Source organism: Neurospora tetrasperma, assembly GCF_000213175.1.
Source record: "Neurospora tetrasperma FGSC 2508 unplaced genomic scaffold NEUTE1scaffold_5, whole genome shotgun sequence".
NCBI lineage: Eukaryota > Fungi > Ascomycota > Sordariomycetes > Sordariales > Sordariaceae > Neurospora > Neurospora tetrasperma.
The window spans coordinates 3,830,258-3,846,372 of NW_009799103.1; the positions used below are offsets into that span (position 1 = coordinate 3,830,258).

The 16,115-nt window shown below is 39.2% G+C and overlaps 4 protein-coding genes across 4 annotated transcripts; 2 read left to right on the forward strand and 2 right to left on the reverse strand.

Annotated features, from left to right (window-relative positions):
- Positions 1 to 5,237: 5,237 nt before the first annotated feature.
- NEUTE1DRAFT_112443 (uncharacterized protein) lies at positions 5,238 to 7,612 on the reverse strand (the record flags this gene model as incomplete). Its single annotated transcript, XM_009855441.1, has 17 exons — positions 5,238 to 5,241; positions 5,350 to 5,358; positions 5,399 to 5,413; positions 5,531 to 5,546; positions 5,783 to 5,819; positions 5,958 to 5,985; positions 6,114 to 6,158; positions 6,292 to 6,304; positions 6,427 to 6,452; positions 6,522 to 6,523; positions 6,566 to 6,591; positions 6,801 to 6,825; positions 6,886 to 6,902; positions 7,137 to 7,180; positions 7,231 to 7,265; positions 7,312 to 7,356; positions 7,520 to 7,612. 17 exons carry the CDS (start codon positions 7,610 to 7,612, stop codon positions 5,238 to 5,240), a joined length of 480 nt encoding a protein of 159 aa, XP_009853743.1.
- Positions 7,613 to 7,703: 91 nt separating this feature from the next.
- NEUTE1DRAFT_148360 (uncharacterized protein) lies at positions 7,704 to 8,904 on the forward strand (the record flags this gene model as incomplete). Its single annotated transcript, XM_009855442.1, has 2 exons — positions 7,704 to 8,550; positions 8,656 to 8,904. The coding sequence occupies 2 exons, from the start codon at positions 7,879 to 7,881 to the stop codon at positions 8,902 to 8,904; spliced, it is 921 nt and encodes a 306-aa protein (XP_009853744.1).
- Positions 8,905 to 10,200: 1,296 nt separating this feature from the next.
- NEUTE1DRAFT_112445 (uncharacterized protein) lies at positions 10,201 to 12,015 on the reverse strand (the record flags this gene model as incomplete). The annotated part of the gene is made up of 2 exons (XM_009855443.1): positions 10,201 to 10,782; positions 10,876 to 12,015. The coding sequence occupies 2 exons, from the start codon at positions 12,013 to 12,015 to the stop codon at positions 10,201 to 10,203; spliced, it is 1,722 nt and encodes a 573-aa protein (XP_009853745.1).
- A 1,130-nt stretch (positions 12,016 to 13,145) lies between these two features.
- NEUTE1DRAFT_103369 (uncharacterized protein) lies at positions 13,146 to 14,622 on the forward strand (the record flags this gene model as incomplete). Its single annotated transcript, XM_009855444.1, has 4 exons — positions 13,146 to 13,179; positions 13,511 to 13,946; positions 13,983 to 14,215; positions 14,588 to 14,622. The coding sequence occupies 4 exons, from the start codon at positions 13,146 to 13,148 to the stop codon at positions 14,620 to 14,622; spliced, it is 738 nt and encodes a 245-aa protein (XP_009853746.1).
- Positions 14,623 to 16,115: the final 1,493 nt, after the last annotated feature.

The following is a 16,115-nucleotide window of genomic DNA, read 5'->3' on the forward strand; positions in this document are numbered from 1 at the left end:
GTAAAATAAATTTGTATTTAAATTAGGAATTCCGTAAGGGCAGACTACTATTTATCGAATTCTTTAAATACGGTTAATTTAAATTTAGGGCGGTTAATAGGCGGAGTATCCTCTCTTATTTTTATTCTAAAGGCGCCAGATCCGGCTTTGAATTAAACTTTAAATTAGTAGATACAATCCTATATAGCTTCGAATTATTAATATATAGTAGTAAAGCTCGTAGGTTTACCCTACTAGGTAAGGTTATTATTATTTCCGGCAATAAATGTAGTAAAGTAAAGAAGTACTTTTAATTACTATCTACAATAGGCTAAAGGGAATAGTTAATATATAATGAATAGTAATTTAATTTATTTAAGTATGATAATTAAAAGTATAGAATTATTAATATTATTTAATAAAGCTAAAAGGTTTATAATAAATATATATACGTAAAATTAATTTCGGTAATAATAATCTATTAAATACTATCAAACTATTTAACAATTTAAGTTCTCTAATTGTCCCTTTATATTTATTCGTATTATTTATTCTATAGTTAGCTTACTCCATACGCTTAGAATTAGTTTATTAGCGTGAGCCTAGAATTAGCTTATTAGCGTAAGCCCGGAACTAATTTACTAGTGTAAGCCCGGAATTAGCTTACTAATATAAGCCCGGAACTAGCTTACTAGCGTAAGCCCTAAGCTAATTCACTAGTGTAAGCCCTATTTCCGATGCCTTTTTTAATCCTACTTTAACCTATAGTTACACGAACTAACCTTTCTAAGCTGCTTGTACTACCGACGGTCTGGTTGGCCCGTGTATTTACTTTAAGTTCGTAATAATAATATAGAATAAGTATAATTTTAATTTTATAGTATTAAGAATATCTAATTAATATACTATATTAGAGATTTTCCTTTTAATTTTGTAGCAGTCTTACCTATTGGTTATTAAATTTCTTACTAAGTTTCTATATCCTAAAGTTCTTAACTAATAAAAGGACCTTATCCCCCTTTTTAAAGCAAAGTCCTTCGAGCCTTTTTAAATTAAAATACTAGTTTATTTCTTATTAAACGAATTCCAATTCTTCCTTAAATTTCTTATACAATATATAGTTTTCCAGCCACAATTAAAGCCCTAGGGATATTTGCATTTAGTCCTTCTAAAAGTTCTAGTTCGTACTTATAATTTATAAAGAAAAGTAAAACCTTAATAGTTTCTATAGGGGAAGTATTATATACTAATTATATTATTAGTAATAGTTCTACTCAATTACTTTATTAGAAATTAATATAGTTCTTTAAGTATTACTCTATAATTTAATTAATCCTTTCTATTTATCCGTTAGTCTACGGGTAATATATAGTAGATATTTTACTTTTAGTACCGAATTTAATTATTAATATTTATTAGAATTTGGATACGAATTTAATATCCCTATTTATAATTTATTCCTTCAGCTAACCGTATACTGAAGTAATATTCCAATAGATTATATCTATAAATTATTCTACTAACTATATTTCTTTATAGAGTAAAATGTAGTTTTATTTAATTAGCCTATCTACTACTATTAAAATACTATTATAGGTAATTTCCATTTTAGTATCTATAGATAGAGGTAATCTAGTAATAAAGTCTATAATTACTAAACTCTATAGCCTTTCTATAATTTCTAAAAGTTTGAGGAATTTATATAGTTTATATTTTATAGCCTTCATCCTACTATAATATTTATAGGCCTATAATATTCGAATTACTTTAGCTTTTAATTTTAGAAAGGTATAATACTACTATATTTTTATTATAATTCTAGTAATATCTATATATCTTCCCATTTTAGATTTATAAATTCCTATAATAAAAGTTTTTTATTACTCCAATTAGACGTAGGCCTTATTATAGTACTATAACTTATTATTCTAAAAGATAATTCCTTCTTCTAAGCTATTCTCCTATTTTTATTACTCTTTTAGGGTTATAATAGTAGTTTAATAATTAGGGTCCTACAATTTGACTCGGTAGATAGTATAGTACTCTACCTATTTCTATAGAGTGTATATAGATATTTTATTTAATTACTTTTAAAATAATAGTATAAAGGCTTCTACTATATTTTTTATATAATTTATTCGATGGTTTAAAGCGTTTGTGCAGGTGTTCTTTAAACTCTTCTTATAATTAATTTTGAAATTGAATTCTCATAAGAATTTGGCCTAGTATATTTAAGAGCTATTAAGTACCTTTGTAGTTATAAAGTATTAAAGATTATTATAGTTAATATAAATCTATACTTTATATATAATTCTACTAAAATATAACCTCTATTCTTAAAATGCTTCGATAATAGCTAAAAGCTCTTTATTTTAAATAGAATAGTTATAATGGAATCCTTTTAGCTTCTTAGATAAGAAAGTTATAGGGTGTAATTTCCTATATTTATTGTATTATTGTAACTATCTTCTGATAGTATAATTTAATATATTAATTTTAATTTTAAAAAGTTTATTTAAGTTAGGAAATTTCAATATAAGGTTCGTAATAATTGTATTACAAATAACTTTAAAAGCTTCTTCCTCCTTCCTTCTTTATATAAAAATAGCTTCTTTCCTAGTAAATTCGTACAACGGTCTAGCGATTTTCCTATAATTTCATATAAATATATAGTAGAAATTAATAAATTTTAAGAATCTATAGACTTTAGTTATATTCTTAAGTATAGGTTAATTCTATATAGCTTCTACTTTATTTAATTCTATTCTAACTTCATTTTCTAAAATTAAATATCTAAGAAATATAGTTTTCTTTATAGAAAATTCACTCTTCTCTATATTAATAGAGAGCTTATATTCGTATAGTATATTTAGTATTTGCTTTATATATTCTTTATACTCTATAAGAATATTAGAGTAAGTAAGAATATTATTTAAATAGTAAGTATTGAATTTATTAAGGTAGGGTTGAATTGTATAATTAATAATAGATTAGAATATTGTAGGTATATTAGTTAATCCGAAGGGTATTATAAATTATTTATAGTATCTATAGGGTATACAAAATATTATCTTCTATTTATTTCCTTCTTTAATTGGGATATAAGTATAGGTAATAGGTAAATTAAGGTATGTAAAATATTATATTCCTCCTAATTAACTCCGAATATATAAAATTAGGGGTAGGAGATAGTTATTTTTTATAATCTTTTAATTTAATTACTTATAATCGATATAAAGGTATAGTTTTCTATTCTTCTTCGGTATAAAAAGGATAGGGTACCCTATTAATAATATAAATTCCTATATATATTCTTATTTTAAATTTTCATCTAAGTACTTCTTTAATTCCATATTCTACTTCTTATTAGTATAGTATATTTTAAAGAATTCAAGCTTAATTCCTTCTTTAAGTTTAATTTTATAATTTTATAGTCCTTATAGCAGTAGTCCTTTAAAGTACTTACTAATAAAAGCCGGGTATCCTTAAAATTCTATTAGAATTACTATTTTCGGCTTCTCTGCTTATTAGTTTTAATAATAGTTAAACTTATACTAAATATCAATTATTAATACTTTTATTAATATTACTAACCCTTCTTCTATAACCTTATTACTTTTATTAATAGTATAAATTATAATTTCTTATACTATTTATAGTAGAACTATAGGAATAGTATCTTTGTAGTTCGTTTCCTTCTATACTCTAATTTTCTTATTAATAGTTAAGTACGTTGTAGGATATAAGTAACTACCTTCCTTCCAACTAATATCTAGGTCGTATATAATATACTATAGGCACCTTAGGATTATATCCTTAAATAGTCCTATTTTAATAATATCGAAACTAATTTCGATTATCTTATTTTCTACTATAATAGGGAATAGTAATATTTCCTATCTTATAATCTATATTTCAAAAAATCCTTTTACTATAAAGGGTACCTTCTTTTCTTCTAGGGAATCTTTAATTAAGTAACGATTTTAGGAAGATAAAGTTTAATTGAATTTTAGAATTTACTAATATAAAAGCTTAGTAATTTTTTTAATAAACTACGATTTTAAATTACTAATCTTCTTTCCCTTCTTTTATAGTAGCGACCTCTATAGGTATTACTGGGTTTCGGATTTTATTTTTTTAGCGGATATATTATTAAATAATCTATTTCGTATAGGGTTTTTAATTTTTGCCAGGCCTCCTTAAAAGCCCTAAGCCGTTTCTTAACTCCTAACGATAGTTATTAAGAGCGTTCTCTTCCTTAAGTTTAAATTCAATTAGCGAATTATATTCGTATAATTATACTACATATATAGTTTCCTCTTTATTTTTAAATTCGATTATCTTAGCTTTCCGAATGTAATTAGTAAATTCCCTTTCGATATCCTAGGTTTTCTATTTTATATAAATAGAGTAGTTGGATATTAAGTACTATTATTAATAGTAATCGACTTTTCCCTATCCTATATAGGTATAAATATTATAGGGGTAAATAATGAATTTCTTAATAATAACTATTCGTTGACTTTTATAAAAGGTTATAGATTAAATACGAATTATTCGTCGATAATAAAGGTAATTTATAAATTATTTCGGTTAAAAGTATACGTAACTAGTTTAGATTATCTTTACTAATCTAGCCTTTTAGTAGGTTAAAAATAATTATCCTACTTTTTTCTATAGTATTTATAATAGCCGTTAATAATATATTAGAACTATAATATTTGGTAGTATATATAATAAAGGAGATATATTTAAACTATATTTCCTTTAACTAGCTAATATAATTTCGAAAGCTCTAGCACTTTTTCTTAGGTAATTTTAGGCTCCCCTTCAATAATAATTATACGCTTCTTCTAAAAGTTGTCCTACAACTCATCCTTTTTACTCTTATTTAAATTGTACTATAATAATTCTATTTAATACTTATTAGTAAAATTATTAGAGTATTTGTACTAGTATAAATTAATAAATTCGAAAGTATAGTATTCCTCGATTATAGAGGCTAGCGGTAATACTAAAGAAAGAGTAGTACTTATTACGTATATAATTGTAAGAAGATTTCGGTTAGTATTAGGGAGGTTGCTAATTTCTTCTTATATTAAGGCTCGATACGTTTATACTTAAGGTATATCGGTATTTAGTACCTCTTCTTTAGAATTTTTTTTATTAAGCCCTTCCTATTTATATTTATTGTCAGCCTTCTACTATACTTCCTAGTCAAAGTTTATAATTCTATTTATAGCATTTTCTAAATCGTTTTAACTGTACTTGGCGTTAGCAATTTTAATTACCCTAATTTTTTCTACTATAGCAATTTCCGTTTTCTTTTAATTCAATTACTTAAGCGTATAGTAATCTTTCTTTATATACCTATTCTTACTATAATTAAAATACTTAATCTTTAAAAGGGTTTATTTACTTTAATTGGTTTAGGCTATATTAATTTCTATAGGCCTAGAATAGGTAATTCTAGAGATATAAATTTCCTAAGTCTTCTTTTTTTTAATATTAGTATTATTAGATTTAAGAGGGATAAAAGTGGTCGTCTTACCTTTCTTCTCCTATTTCTATTAGAATTATCAATTATTAATATAAATAGCTTTATTTATATAAGTATTAATAGTTTTAAAGTAGTTCTCCTTATAGAGTTCGTCCTTAATATATTCTTTAAGGCTATTATAGAATAATTGTATTAGCCTGTTATTATTAATATTACTAAAAAGGGAATTTTACTTAAAGAGCGCAATATAGGCTAAAGTAGATTTAGTCTATTGAAGATAAATTAAATATTCCTAAGCCTTACGAATTTTATTCTTCTTTTTAAAGATTTGGAAGAGGGCCTAGGTAAATTCCTTATAGAAATCTAAGATTCTCTTAGTAAAATCCGAAGTTTAATTTCTATTTTCGCAATAGTCCTTAAAGATAAGCTTATACTAAGTAAAAGCTTTATCTACAAATTGAATACTTATATAAACTACCTTTTGGAATTTAAAAGTAAACCGATCTCTATAGAAGTAAAGGTAAATATATATCTAAATTAAGAATCCCGTAAAGGCGGCCTATTAGCTATTAAACTCCTTAAGTATAAATAATTTGATTTTTAATTTATTAATAGGGGTAGTTTCCTCTTCTACCTTCGTTTTAGGGGTACTAGGTCTAGCTTCGAATTGAGCTTCAAACTAGAGAATATATTTCTATATAACTTTAAGCTACTACTAGACGGTAACGAAGTTTAAGAGCTTACCTAGAGTAATTTTTTTGTTATTTCCGGTGGTAATAAATATAATAAAGCGAAGAAATACTTTTAATTACAATTCAAAATAGGCTAAAGGGAATAGTTAGTAAATAATAAGTAGTAGGTTAATTTATTTAAATAAAATAATTAAAAGTATAAAGACTATTAGTATTATTTAATAAAGTTAAAATGTTTATAATAAGTATACGTACGTAACATTAGTTTTAGTAATAATAATCTATTAATTACTATTAAACTATTTAATAATTTGAGTTCTTTAATCGTCCTTTTATATTTTTAGACTTACTTCTATTTTTCTTAATTTAAGTATCTATTGTAATAATAACTTACTAATAGTATTAGTTCACTTATAAACCCTAATTTACTGTAAGCTCCAGCTTACTAGTAAGTTACTATATTTAATAAGCTTATACTTATACTTATACGCTCTACCTAGTCCTAAGGGTTATACTAGTCACCTTAGGTGGGGCTATCGAGTCCCAAAGGCTTAGGCGACCCTTATATTACTTAAGTTTATAATATTCACTCATTTGCCTCACTAATTTGCCTCACTAATTTGCCTCACTAATTTGCCTCACTAATTTGCCTTTCTAATTTTTCTTATACTTTTTCTTACTAACTTACTTTGTTAATTTTCCATACTAACTTACTATCTCAATTTTTCTCACTAATTTGCCTTATTTATTTACCTATCTAACTTGCTATTCAAACTTGCCTTTGCAATTCAGTCTCTGTTACATTAACCCCCTCTGCCTCCGCTCCCCCGCCCCACATAAAATGTGGGTCTCCTCGAACTTTCTTCGGGGAGGGGAGTGGGGTGGGTTTTGGAGGTTAAAGTGGGTCTACTATTAGACACTAAGACTATTGCAATTGACCTCCATGATTCACCTGCATAACCTACCTTTGCAATTTGCTTCGCGATTTGCTTTTCTTCTTGCAAGCCTACTATAAAGATGAGTTGCTTCCCGTGATTTGCTTTTTTTTTGTTAACCTACCGTAGAGAAATTTCTCCTCTCCTCTTGTAAACTTCCTATAATTTGCTTTTCCTCTGGCTACCTAACCTAGAGGTAACGTACCTTAAAGATGATTTTCTTCACATGATCTGCCTCCCCTTTGTCACCCTACCGCGACTATCTTTCCTGTCCTTTTTTGGCATCTGACAGGACTGGGCCTCGATAACCCCCCACATTCGACCAAATGGGAGTTGACATGACAATTCACCAGGTGTTAGTACACATGGGATGTGCACCAATTGGTGCTGTAAGTACTACAACTTTCACACACGATTTTCACCGCTACGCCTACCGATAAAGGTACGAGGTTCCAGGCTGCCAGGGTCCATTCTTTGCTGAGCTCCTGTTGTGGTAGACCACTCATGTTCGGCGTGGTGACAGCTTCAACCGGCATGCATAGTTGCATACTCACATACGGAGCGACAAAGTGGACGTTTGGTCACTGAAAAATTTTCAGCAGAGCGCAATGGATAGCAGATAACCATATCTACACATTCTGGTATATATGAAGGCACGACCACACTACTCACGGCATGTTTACCTCTCCCCAATTCGCATTTCACTTTCACAACAACTCCCTGTCCATTTCTGTCTGTTCCCGATCAATCATACTCCCGACTCATTCTCAAGATGTCGCCAACCCACTCCCCAGACCACCAGCTTCCTTTGCCCTCGAACGAAGCAGATGGCATGCGCCAAGCACTCCCAGCCGGTGATAGCAGCTCCGGTCAACAGCCCATGTACAACTCGCCAGCTGATTGCGGCGTGGGTGCTCCGTCTCCCAATCACATCCAATTCTCGTCGATGTATGAATCACCCCCAAGCTTCGTCTCCGGCGAACATCAGCAGACTTGCATGGGCTATCAAGACCGCCAAACGGGGATGATCCAAGGCGAGCATCATGGACAGGCCATGCCCATGATGCAGAACATGCAAGGAGCACCAAGCTTTTATTCGCCATCGTACCTTGCTGCCGTGGATGCTGGGCCGCAATATCCTTCTGGTTTCCCCCAGTTTGGCCAGGCCGGATGCTTCGCGCCCCAAGAGGCAGCGGGCATGCCGCAGATTTCCACAATGATCCTACCTTACAATGGCAGAGCGAGAACGTCGACGTCCACTCGGGATCACACGGAGTCTAAGTGGACGGACGCGCACGCCGAGGTTCTCCGCCAAGGCAAGCAAGCGGGCAAGTCGGTCCCGGACATCATCAAAGATCTCTACCAGATCGACGGCGTGGAAAGAACACCGAACCAGGTGTCCAAGAGATGGGCAAGAATGAGGGAAAATTGTGTGAAGAAACATGTCAGTACTTACCACATATTGCTTGCTCATTCAACTACATTGTCAACCAATGTCTCACTCTGCGGAGAGCAAGCACCGCTGACACTCCTTTCCCCACATTTGCAGGACATGGACTCGATTGTCCACGCTGTATGTCCAGAAATGGTTCGAATGCTCTTTGGTGAGCTGTCCAACCTCAATGTTGCTGGTATGCCCAACTTTGGTGTCCACCTGGCCGCAGCCGAGCGCCAGGCCAAGAGCATCATGGGAAAGCACGTGGCTAAGGGCGTGAAAGAAGTCCGTTTTGAGTATCTCCAGCAAGGAAGTGTTGCGCTCCGAGTGAGGGCGACGCTTCCCATCGGGATCCATGCGTGATTTCCGCCGTCGCTGATTTTTTGTTTTTGAAAAGTTATTCCATTTCTCGTTGCCGTATTGTTTCCTTGTTTCATTGATTCGCGACGCGCTGCGATGCCTCGTCGTTGTGTCGCGTCATTGTGTTGCGTCGTCGGGTCGGGCCGTCGCGCCTCGTCGCCGCGGTTTCGTCAGGTTGCTCGTCCTCGTCGCTGTATCTGCTTTTGCTTGTCTAAAAGTTAGCCTAGAATTGATCTCCTTGCCCTTGCCCAACACTGACCTTTACGCGATAGACTACACAAGTTTGTGGCGCTTTGCCGAGATTCGTGATGATGAGAAGCCCGGAAGAGAAGAAGGGAAGAAACAGCAGTTGAGGTTTGGATAATGTTAAGGCGGGGGGTGGCAGGTGCACCAGTCAGCACTCACAATAACCAAGCCCCATGGGGAAGGCGTGGATCGCGTACATACCATGGTGGATACAGTCGTGACCCCTGAAACTGCATGTAATTCAGACCTGGAAATTCTATGCACTATCTAGCATATATGCAGTATCTGGAGGACGCGGTCTCAGGGGTCTCGACTGTAATTGATAAATGGTGCATTTTGCTGGGATTCCCGCACTATTCTCCTTAACTAACAATTGAACACCACTCCCTTAAAATCATACCTTTCTTTTCTTTGAATTCAAGCAGGAACCAAGACTCTCGTCATGTGGACTTGCCTCAACCATCTTGAGGCATTTGCAAGTAAAACAACCTTCTGCTTGTCCCTTTGTTCTCTTCAATTTGAGAGCCGCTCGCAATATCCAGATCCCGGTGTATCGGTGATAGTAACGGTGCAATCTTCCGCCGAAACATGTCACTTCATTGGCACTTTGATTTGCAGATAATGCAAGCCTTGTGCTTCAGCGATGATCGGCAGGCCCCGTTACGGCATATAGAGGCGGTCAAATGATTGGTTCCCATGCGCTGGGCCTTTGCATAAATGGCTTCAAGCCAGGCACCACGCCGGCACCACGCTGCCGCTCCTCATCAACACAACGACACCGACCATGACCCTTTCACAACTTGGAGCCACCAGTCAGCTTACGGCCACAAACCACGTTTTATGATTCCACTTTGTTCAAGAAGTTCAATATAGACCCAAATACATATGATTGAGTCTATTCCCACCTCGAGGGATTCAATATGTGCCCCAGCATAGCCAAGCCTCGGCGATACCTTCATCTTTCCTATTTGGGAACTCACACGCAGCCCTTCACGGTGTCTCCATCCACTCCATACGCACTACCCAGCGGTCTGAATCCTGGATGATGTCCTACTACCCATAAACCTCCCCAACAACATGACTCTCCGCCTCTCCCCTCGTAAACCCCAACCACTTCTCCTCAACCTCCACTTCATCTCTCACCACAACCTGCCTAATGACTCCCCAAGACAACGGACCCGCCGCAATATCCGTATCTCCTTCCTCCTCTTCCTCATCTCCATCTCCATCCCCATCCCCACCCTCTCTCTCCCGTCTCACCCCCTTCCTCATTAGCGGAGCATGCACATGACAAGCAGCAGCAATAACCGCCGAGCAACCCCCCATAATCAGCATACCCGCCGGATACTTGCCAAAAACCGCCAACCCCAGAATTGTCACCCACGAAAGCGTTCCCAGCACAATCACCCAGAACATGGCACAGAGGGAGTACCCGAGCGTAAAGGTGGTGGGATTCGACTTGTCCAACGTGGTTCCGTCCACATCGATAAAGTCCACTTCGGTGAAATACAAGCATTGGCTCATCAGCCAGTGCATAACGCTGGAAACGGCGACGAAGGGGAGGGCGTAGCGGTAGGGAAGGCTGAGGAAGAAGGTGGACCGTTGGGAGCCGCGCGGTTGAGAGGTGCGGAGCGTCTTTGTTGTTGGTGTTTTGGGGCTTGCTTTTCCTTTTCTTCTTCACCATGTCATCCATGTCTTCTTTTTCCTGGTCTCTGTCTGGGTCTCTACATGGAAGGAGTGCCACTCCCGTTCGGCAACCATCTTGGTCAAGATGTTGTTGAAGAAGAGGTACGTCAGTGAGAGAAAGATTTGGGGCGTGTTGGCGAGCAGGACGAGCCACCAGCGAAGGGGTGGTCTATCTATGCCGTCGCTATCGTAAACGATGTGGTCAGAGTCCATGGAATCGAGTTTGAAGGTGAAAAGGGACTTGAGATGTTGTGTTGCGGGGTTTTCGTTGCTCAGAGCTTTGCCGAAGAACAAGATACTTTGGGAGAACATGTAGAGAAACCAGACCATGGTTAGAGACCAGCGCGTCAAGGAGGCTGATTTCCATAAGGGCGTTGCTTTGGGCTTGTATGCCCGCGGCGGAAGTGCTGGACGGAAGATGTTTGTGAACGATGTGTGGTGGTAAGTGCAGCTGGATCTCGGGATTGTCTTTGAGTCTGGAGGCGGAGGCTCGGTTATGAACGAGTCGATCGCGTCTCCGATGGTGACCAGCGGTATTGATCTGTGGAACCAAGCCATTGAGCTGAGGCAGGCCGCGATGACGAGGTTGCAGAAGGTTGTCAACCACCAAAAGACTGGCTCGGCAAGTAATCGGCATTTGGGATTGATCCGTCTCACGAAAATCTTGCCACGAATCCTAAAGACCGGTGTTGATGGGCCAGATCGATTTGTTATTGCCAGATAATCGTCGATGTAACAGTGAGCATTCTTTGCAGACGGAGGAATAGCGCACAATTGGCCCCAGAAGAATCCTTGCGGATCTATGACCTGGACCAACCCGTCTTGGTAGTCTAGAGATACCTCTTGAAATTCATTCAAAATAGTTTTCCAATAAGGGTCCTCTGAAGAGTTCCATCCAGTCGTCTTGGCTGCCCCTATGACAGTGATCTCTTCCATCCACCATGCCTGTGCATCCGAGTAAATCCTTGCTGGCTCAATGCGGTGATAAAGAAATCCAGACACAGGCTCGGATGTATTGGCTCTTGTGGCCCGCGTAGACTTTTTGTCGGCAACCACAACGACGCCACCGTAGGAGGAAATCCTGGCTTTGAGATCCTTGTCGATGGACTTGACATTTACCTCTCTCCATTGCTGTGTATCCTGAAGGTTAAAAAGCACGCCATGGGCACGTCGTGTTGTCATGAGTTTGCTGGTGAAAAAGAAATTCAGAACCACCTGAAGTTCGAGAGACCTTGAATGGACGTATCAAATACTCTGGGGAGATGGCCACCACGTTATATGATGGCCTTGAAGTGGTCGAGAATATGGCCGAGTTGTAAACCAAGTGGAGAGGCAACACCGTAATCAACATGGTTGTCCACATGATGAGTCGTTTTGGACGGAGATGGAGCATATTTCTCAGAGAGAAAATGCCAATGTCAGCGGTGCCGCCGCTATTGTGTATATGATCAATATCCGCACGGGTCGGAGCTGCCCATGCTTGCATGGCAAAGTTCTTTCGTGTCGTATTTGGTTAGCGTACCATGAAGTTTTGTAGGTATTTTGGGCCGGAACGCGGATTGCATAATGCTAACTAACCTGTGACGAACCGTTACAAGCACAAGAGTATATCGCTGGGATGAATAACAACGGTAGTAGTAGCCAGAAGGTACTGGTCAATTGTAGAAGCTATTGCTTGCTGAAGAGCTATAATAACGAAGGCCGGGGGGGGGCCTTCTTATATACTGGCTTTGAGCCGGTCCCGTAGTCCCGTACATTCGGGACTCCGGGTCCTTCCTGATTGGTCAATCTATCTAAGCTGGTTGGTTGGATCGTAACATAACCGTGGCACCAAGAAGGCCAGCTGAAAATATATTCATAAGCAAGTGTACAGACGTATCCGCCCGGTTGACCTTCTTGCACGAATCGTCCATTATGGCCAGACTCGCACTGTCCCGGTCTTGCCTTTGGCGTTTCGACATGATTTTCAAGATAAGACTGACAACTATGTTGACGGATAGCATCAGCCAAGAAAGAGCACACAGTATCTTCAGAGCTCCTCGCCATCCGCAAAGACGAGTGTAATAGGTTGAGAAGCGCTTCATCGGGGAGAAAAGGCTTTCTGGGGTTGATGTTGCCTGCGAAACAGGCACCCTGAAGGGAGCTCAAGCAGATTCAAGACGAGATGGAATGCCCAAATACAAAATCCGGACTGTAATTGCCCCCACTTGCTTTGCCGTGGGATTACACGGACTGAGAGGAGCCGGTCGGAGACTGCGCCCCATTTCCAAATTTGAACTTGGAGTGTATACGACTTGTGCCACAATTTAAATATGAGCCGCCGGGTGGTTATTCGCTGCTTCGTCGGTGTGATACTGGCGTACCGCCCATGAGCTCCGGCTTAAATGCGGCGTCATTGACAAATCTGGGATTCTTGGAAAATCCCATTGGAGAACCATGGTTTACTTCGGTCAGCAGTTAGAGAGCACTAATACGTTGTGTGACATAACCTTTCGGGTCGGTAAACAGGCGTGATGGACTGATTCCGATTGAACCAGGGGTGTAGAGGTTGTACATGAACTGGAAAGCTTTCTTAGCGCAAATGCTTTATCCATACCTCAAACCCGGATCCCATAAACCGCTCCCCGTCAAAACCAACGACGACATACCTCTATTTCCCGAACGATACAAACTAGAGGTACTCAAATGGCTTTCGCATCACCTTTTGCTCTAGAAGAACCCCAAGGTGTCTGCTCATGGATTCTCTTCGCTGGTGACTCGTTGGCCATCGTTGGATCGGCATTGACCGTCCTGTACACCTGTCAACGAATTAGTCTTCGAACACAGCAACTCATGCAGAAAAGCAATCCTAACAACTTCGAAGAAACCAACGTTAGCGACACGGCAAATAGATTCCAACCTTGGCAGATTCGCACAGCCAACTTGCTAGTCCTCCACGCCGCTCTCTGGGCCATCGTCCGTTCGGCCACCCACCTTACTTTTGCCACCAAGCAGTATCGAAGGAACACTCAAGCTTTTGATTCATACGAAAGCAACATATACCAACTCGAATGGTGGCGGAGTGACACGGGGAAACTTTGGAATGTTGTTCAGACCTTCACCTGGGGAACGCTGTTATTCACGGCAATTCCCACGCTTTGAATGGTCAGACAGTTCTTTCCTAAAGCCTTCTCACCAAGGGCGCGCACGCTATCGCTGCTGAGGGATATCCTACTTGTGTTCTGCTTTGCCGTTCTTTGGGTACTTGGCAGTTGTCTGACAACGGCCTCCCTGGGGGTGAGCCTTGCTATGCTGGCGATGGTCGACGTGATTATGGTCAGTCTGCTTTTGTCCATGTTCAGGATTCAGGGAAATGCAACAAGAGAAAAGGTAGAAGGCGTAAGTAGATCTCTCCAACTTGACCTTCACCGGTGGTTACGGGCAATTGTACCCCCCTGGCATGTATCCCACCTCTTAAAGAAGAGTACTTTAGCTAACCAAGAAAATGACATTGCCACTAACAGAGGGAAATCAAGATACTGAATGACTTCGTCAAAGGGACGCTAGGATTTCTCGTGGTCAGCATAGTTTTTGTTACAGCAATGTGTGTTATGACGCTGCCGATGCTTCTTGACTGGGGCGGAATCGACAGTATGCTTTACCCATCCGGTCCTGGACTGATCAAATCGAACCTCACGGTTGATATGATTGGGTTCATGCTCGAGATTTCTGCTGTCCAGTTCTTTCAGGTGTGGTTGCTCGTGACCACGAAGAGATTGGAGAGCTGTCCAATTGACGAATGGACAATGAGGCAAGAAGAGGTGCGCCACGAAGCCCACGTCGGATCTGGGCCTAGAGGTACTCTATGTGTTCTGACGAGGATCTGGACTTTTGGCATCTCCTCATTTATGAGCTACCACAGATAGGGTACCTCGCCGAGGATAGAGAAGCTGAGACCCGTGCCAGGTTTTCGCCTGTGAAAATAGGTAGCTAGCAAAGGAAAGCATTAATCAATCGAATATCTTGGACACCAAGACTACTTAATCTTGAAGGCGCCCTCACTAGAGGCAAGTATCGAATATATTTGAGGTCATTGTGTTTAGTGATGATTCAGGGCGGTAGTTGCTAGTTCTCTGTCCCGGGCCAGGCTCGGCTCAAGCCACAACACAAGCCCCACCAGGTCCCCGGTCCCCGGGACCGGAAGAAGTTCCACGAACCCCGGGCCCGGCCCCACTTGCACAGTCTCACTGTCCCCACTCTGCCGGACACTCAAAGACATCTCGACCCATCTTGACCGAACCGCCGGTCCAACCGGAACCCAAACCCAAACCCAAGGTACAGGTCTCTCCGGCATTCTATCGAAACCATATACCAAAGCATTCAGCCGCAGGACTCCCAATTTGGGATTGCTCACCACAAAGACACTCGTCTGTCTATCGTCACCAAAGACCCGACTTCTGGCCTCCGGCGCTAGTACTACCAACTAGGTACCTTCACCAAGCCCACCAAGCTGCAAGAGGCCCAAAAGCAAAAAGTCCGACCACCAGTCCACGGCACGGTCTCGAGATTTATCCATGAACTGTCTGCACATCATCGTGCCTGCTTCGGGAACTTGACAATGCTATTGGTGGAGTGGAGGATAGAGTGATGGGGACTGGGTAAAGTGGTGTAACGCTGCTGCGAGAGGCCCGTGGACAGCTAGGATGTGGGTTGTTACGGAAGCCCAGGACCGCACCGGGTGACCACCTCGAAGGTAGAGGTACCTAGGTAGGTCGCTAGAGGTATGGGATGAACGGAATAAAGGGCACATTACAATGATCATTGTACTGCTTCGGGCTGAAATAGTGTATGAATGATCGTATGGTGGTTCTGAAGTTCTAATAAATAGCAATGTAGGTATGTACTCACTGACAGGAAAGGAATGTAGGAAAAAGTACCCCTGTAACGCACTACCGAAACTGTGTCCCTTTCGGAACAAAGTCAACATAACATGAGCCTTGTAACCAGAAAAACAACGAAGAAAATGGTGAAAATCTGCAGGAATGGAAAATCGCAACTCGTAAAACAGAATGCTCATCGCCGGGAAGCCAGCAGGTTCAAAGTGATCAAGCCTGTTTCTTATCATGACCGACGGCAGCCTTGTGCCTTTGCACATTATCCTTTCTCCCTCTGTAGTCGCAACCCGGGTAATCACACTTCGTTTTCTCCTCAGGAATTTTGTTGTCGTGAGCATAGCCGGGGTGATGCGTCCACAAATGACGGTGGAGGTCTTTGACTTCTGCGGCTTTGTAGGTGCAGCTCGG